Genomic DNA, 4,471 nt, shown 5'->3' with positions numbered 1-4,471 from the left:
AGAGATGTCTAAAGGGTGAATTGAGCGCATCCTGAGTTGTTCATTGTTGCATGTGTAATCATAGAAAGGAGAAAGTGCAAAGTAATCAAAGACAAGATTGCGGTCAAGTGGGTATGTGTTTAACCATAATTGATCCCTGAAGCATATCCCGGTCATGTCTGTCTCTGGTGGAAGCGGAGCTGTTGGAGCATTTCCATCTCCAGGTCCTAAGTTTGGTGGCAACATGGGTGTAGCCGTCATTTCAACTCCAAGCTTTATTAATGGACTTACACTCTACTCTACTGCAAGCATAACATAAAGAATATCAACACATATATGATAATTATTAACTTGAAAACCATTACACCCTAGAGTAAGAGCTTCAGACATATATGTTCAGTAAGATCATTTCAAGGAGGTAAACAAACATGTGAGAGAAGATATGACTATTAATCCTACCTTGATCAAACAGAACTACATATGGACAAAACATCAAACACCTTCTGGCCATTCCAGAAAAAACAAATTGAATTCGTCACCAACAGTTCAACATCAGCAAATCCTGAGGAAAACGATGATAACCACCATATCAGTTACTTCAGTTGGATTCATCAACAAGAATTTGAATTGTTTATGAAATGAGTTGAGGTGGATATAAGTGATTAATTAGATAGCCTTCACATCTCACTCTCACCCTCACCCTCGTATGGTAACCAAAACATACTAAATTAAAGCAGATGTTGGAATAACCGAGATCAAAATATAAAAGCAACATGAAACATTAGAATCTAACCGTACACCGATGATTGATCTCGACGATTACAAGGTCACAGGAGCTGATAAAAAATTTGATTTCAAATTTCAGGCATACAGGGACATCAGAGATAACTGTTTCTGAGAAAACATCTCGTCGGAACCCTAGAACAACTTTCACCTCCATCTCCTTTCGATCTTCAACACATCAAGTGAAATTTGATATTGAATCCATAAGGTGACAGACTCATGACCGATGTCAAGCACTGGAAGGGTGGAGGCAATGATAAATTAAGGATCTAGAGAATCAGGAGAGCAGATGAGATGGGTCCAGATATGGAAGTGGTGAGGAAACATCGTATAAGAACATAAACGATGAGGTGAGGCGACGATGTAAGGAGATCTCTCACCGCAAGCAACATCGGGGTCATCAATTCTATCGGAATTTGGTCGTGATTAGAAGGCAGGGTAGAGGGAGAAAGGGAGAGATCGTTGAAGATCTACAAGTGTGACATTGGTTTTTAAGAGAGAGAAAGAGTTTGGATGTATTTCAATGCCGATAACACCCCGGTCTCTTTTTTTTCACAGTTATTTACAAAGCTGCCATTAGAAATCACATCCTTCCATTTTTTTAATCTAATGGTCTAAAATTAGTTCTCGGGTTCTCGGGAAACTATAGGTTCTCAAATGATCCTTCCTATATATATATATATATATATATATATATATATATATATATATATATATATATATATATATATATATATATAAAGAATAGTTTTTATATTTTGATCCATAGTTTAGATACTTCTTCAACATCATCATCACCATGTCTCACAACAACACAACTCGTTTTTTTAAGCTATCAGATTTCGATTAAAAACCGAATTGGCTTTTACAATATATGTTTACGGGTGGTGCTAAAAAAACTCATATACTCTAATAAATGAAAGTTTCTTTGCCAAATGTCACACTCTTATTTAATTTGCCAAATGTCATTTTATGGTTATTTTGAATTAATTTTTTTTCTACCTGTCATTTTATGAGTTTTTCTATTTTATTAAATTTCATATAATATTTTAATGTAATATTTACAATAAATATAATAATAAATGGATATCAATTTCATTAATGAATTTACCTTTTAATTTCAAAATTCACAAATTAAAGTTCATTAATTTCTTTTGTTTATTTATTTAAATTTAAAAGATAAAAAAATTTCAATAATAATAATTCATTATTTTTCTTATTTTCTTATAAATTCAAAGTTCTCAAATATTTTGATTTTTATATTTAAACTTTTTTTCTTTTAAATTAACTGATGTACTACATAGGTCTCACAATTAGTTGATATAAAAATAAAGATATAAGTAATTCTTTTTGTTTAAAAAAAATACACAAATTGGATTATACTATAAACGATTATTGGATTTAATAACTTATGTTTTTTCAAATTTTTAACAATTTTCGAATTACATAACTTATGATTTTTCACATTTCGGATGAATCTATAACCGTTTTCAAATTAAATAGCCTAAATTGTAAAAAGAAAGTTACGGATTTGGATGATCCGATTTTTTAAAAACTGGTTTCAGATAAACGAAAAAGACGTTAAAAAGTTATGACTAACTAATATAAATAAACAAAACATAAAAAAATTAAAAATTAATAATAATTAACAAACAAAAAGTCAAAAGAAAAAACAAATAAAAAAACAAAAATAAATATATATTTGAATAAGCCCTAAAAAAACAAAAGATTTTTAAATTAGAAAAATAAAAGATTTGTTAAGCATTGACATGAGCATATACTCATCCTAATTTTTTAGAACCGAAACTGCAACAGAGGGTTCTTGGTATATTGGAATCGGAATCGTGTCTGAATCAAAAATAAAAATGAAAAAATCGGAAAAATATCTAATTTAATAGGAAATGCAATCTAAATAAAAAAATAAATTTAAAGTAAATTAAATGATAAGTTGAATTTAAATACTTTAAATAAGTGATTTAATAAAAAATATTAATAATTATAAGCCAAATTACAACAAAAATAATAAAAAACGAAACATTAGATAGATTTGAGAAGGGTTTGGTTTTTATAAAAAATGAGGGTTTTTTCTTTAAAAAAACTTTTTTTTTCTTCACGTAACTAGCAACACCGTTTAACGACGGCGTTTAAACGCGATTTACAACTTTTCCCTCCCTACCCTCCCCTTCCCCCTATATTTGAAACTAATTTCCCAGAAACCGCCATTGAAAGGTCAGATAACCGCCATCAGATCCAGAGAACAATGAAAATTACCGACGCCAATAACAAGGCCGATGAAACCGTCGATGAACAGAAACAAGCTGAAGTTGCTGTGGACGGTGAATCCAATCAGCAGAAGAAAATGCAGCAGAAATCCACAGAGAAGGAGATGTTTAGGGTACAAAACTCAAATCATTATTCAAATCATCTTCATACTTTTATTTAACATCGATTTTGTTGCTGTGAATCTTATATTCATTATTCTGATTCGAGTTATCATGTTATATTTAGAAAAATGAGGACAAATCAAATGTTGTGATGAAAATCTGGAATCAACTGAGTAAAGGATCTCAGAAACCAAAGGACGATGACTTGTCTAAGGTAACGATCCAACTTGAAAATTATCTCTCCATTTGAACTTTACTGATTGTATTTTCATGTTAATGTCAAACAATGAAGAAGGAGAGCCCTGAGGAGATTTACAGAAGAAGAATAGATGTAGAAACAACTTCGCTATACCTTATAACTTATTATATTTGATATTGAGTTCTCATTTTGAATTATGTTAACAGGATGAAGAAGAAGCAAATCCTCTGCAGAAGATGCTTCATGAAATGAGTAAATCCTGGAAGAAGGACCAGAACAAGGACCAGAACAAGGTACCGAACTTCCGCTAATTTTGTGTATTTAAACAGAGTCTAAATTTTGTTTGATTGTTATGTCAGAATCCACTGGAGATCTTCATAGATGGCTTCTCGAGGAAGATTTTTCCACCGAAAGCAGAGAAGGTAAGTAGATTCTGATTGATTTTGTAATTTACAGATCTAATTTCAACACCTATGTCACAGAAAGAGAAATAAGTGGAAGAAGAAGAGAAACAAGTGGAAGAAGAAGAGGTGGAGGAGAAAAATGAGAAGAATCGTGTGGATGCCTCCTTAGAAAGTCGCCAAAGGCTTGAGCAACTGTCTAAAACCTTACGTCAACCTCTGAATGTTCCCAAGCTAGAGGTGATTGGTGAAAACTAGCTATCATTTAGATATGTATTCTGCTGGATTTTAATGTAAATTCATACTTGCAGGCTCAGCATAAGGAACCTATTGCCGCCATTGTCAAGAAACAGAAAAAGAAGGATGGAGAAGAAAACCAGGGTGATGAAGAAGAGAATCCAGATGATGAAGAGTGATTTACTGAAGTTGGTGAGGATGATTTGATTGATTGATTGTTTTACCTTTTTGTTTAGAATAAAAAACTTATAGTACATTCATAAAATAGATGTCATTTGAAACATAGATATCATTTGAAACACAAATATTAAATGGAACTCTCGTTTTAACACTTTCAATTTTAAAAAAACAAAATATTATGTTTCATACCTTTATGATAGGTTTGTTAATTTTTAGGCAAAAATATCGATTTTTTAGAAAAAATGAGAGGAGATTGCATGCCACATTGGACCACCTCTGATTTCATGCATAAATGTGTTGTACCTTTG

The 4,471-nt window shown here is 31.5% G+C and overlaps 1 protein-coding gene across 1 annotated transcript; it reads left to right on the top strand.

The window, feature by feature from the left end:
* The first annotated feature begins 459 nt into the window (after nt 1–459).
* Nucleotides 460–4,229, top strand: LOC145143496 (uncharacterized). Its single transcript, XM_079074805.1, has 8 exons — nt 460–608; nt 845–944; nt 2,885–3,157; nt 3,271–3,360; nt 3,552–3,638; nt 3,705–3,767; nt 3,828–3,986; nt 4,058–4,229. The coding sequence occupies exons 1-7, from the start codon at nt 460–462 to the stop codon at nt 3,837–3,839; spliced, it is 774 nt and encodes a 257-aa protein (XP_078930931.1). The 3' UTR covers nt 3,840–3,986; nt 4,058–4,229.
* Nucleotides 4,230–4,471: the final 242 nt, after the last annotated feature.

Source organism: Lactuca virosa, unplaced genomic scaffold (genome assembly GCF_052849685.1).
Source record: "Lactuca virosa cultivar CGN04683 unplaced genomic scaffold, Lactuca_virosa_CGN04683_v6 scaffold_98, whole genome shotgun sequence".
Lineage (NCBI taxonomy): Eukaryota > Viridiplantae > Streptophyta > Magnoliopsida > Asterales > Asteraceae > Lactuca > Lactuca virosa.
This window is presented reverse-complemented; position numbering and strand designations above follow the sequence as displayed.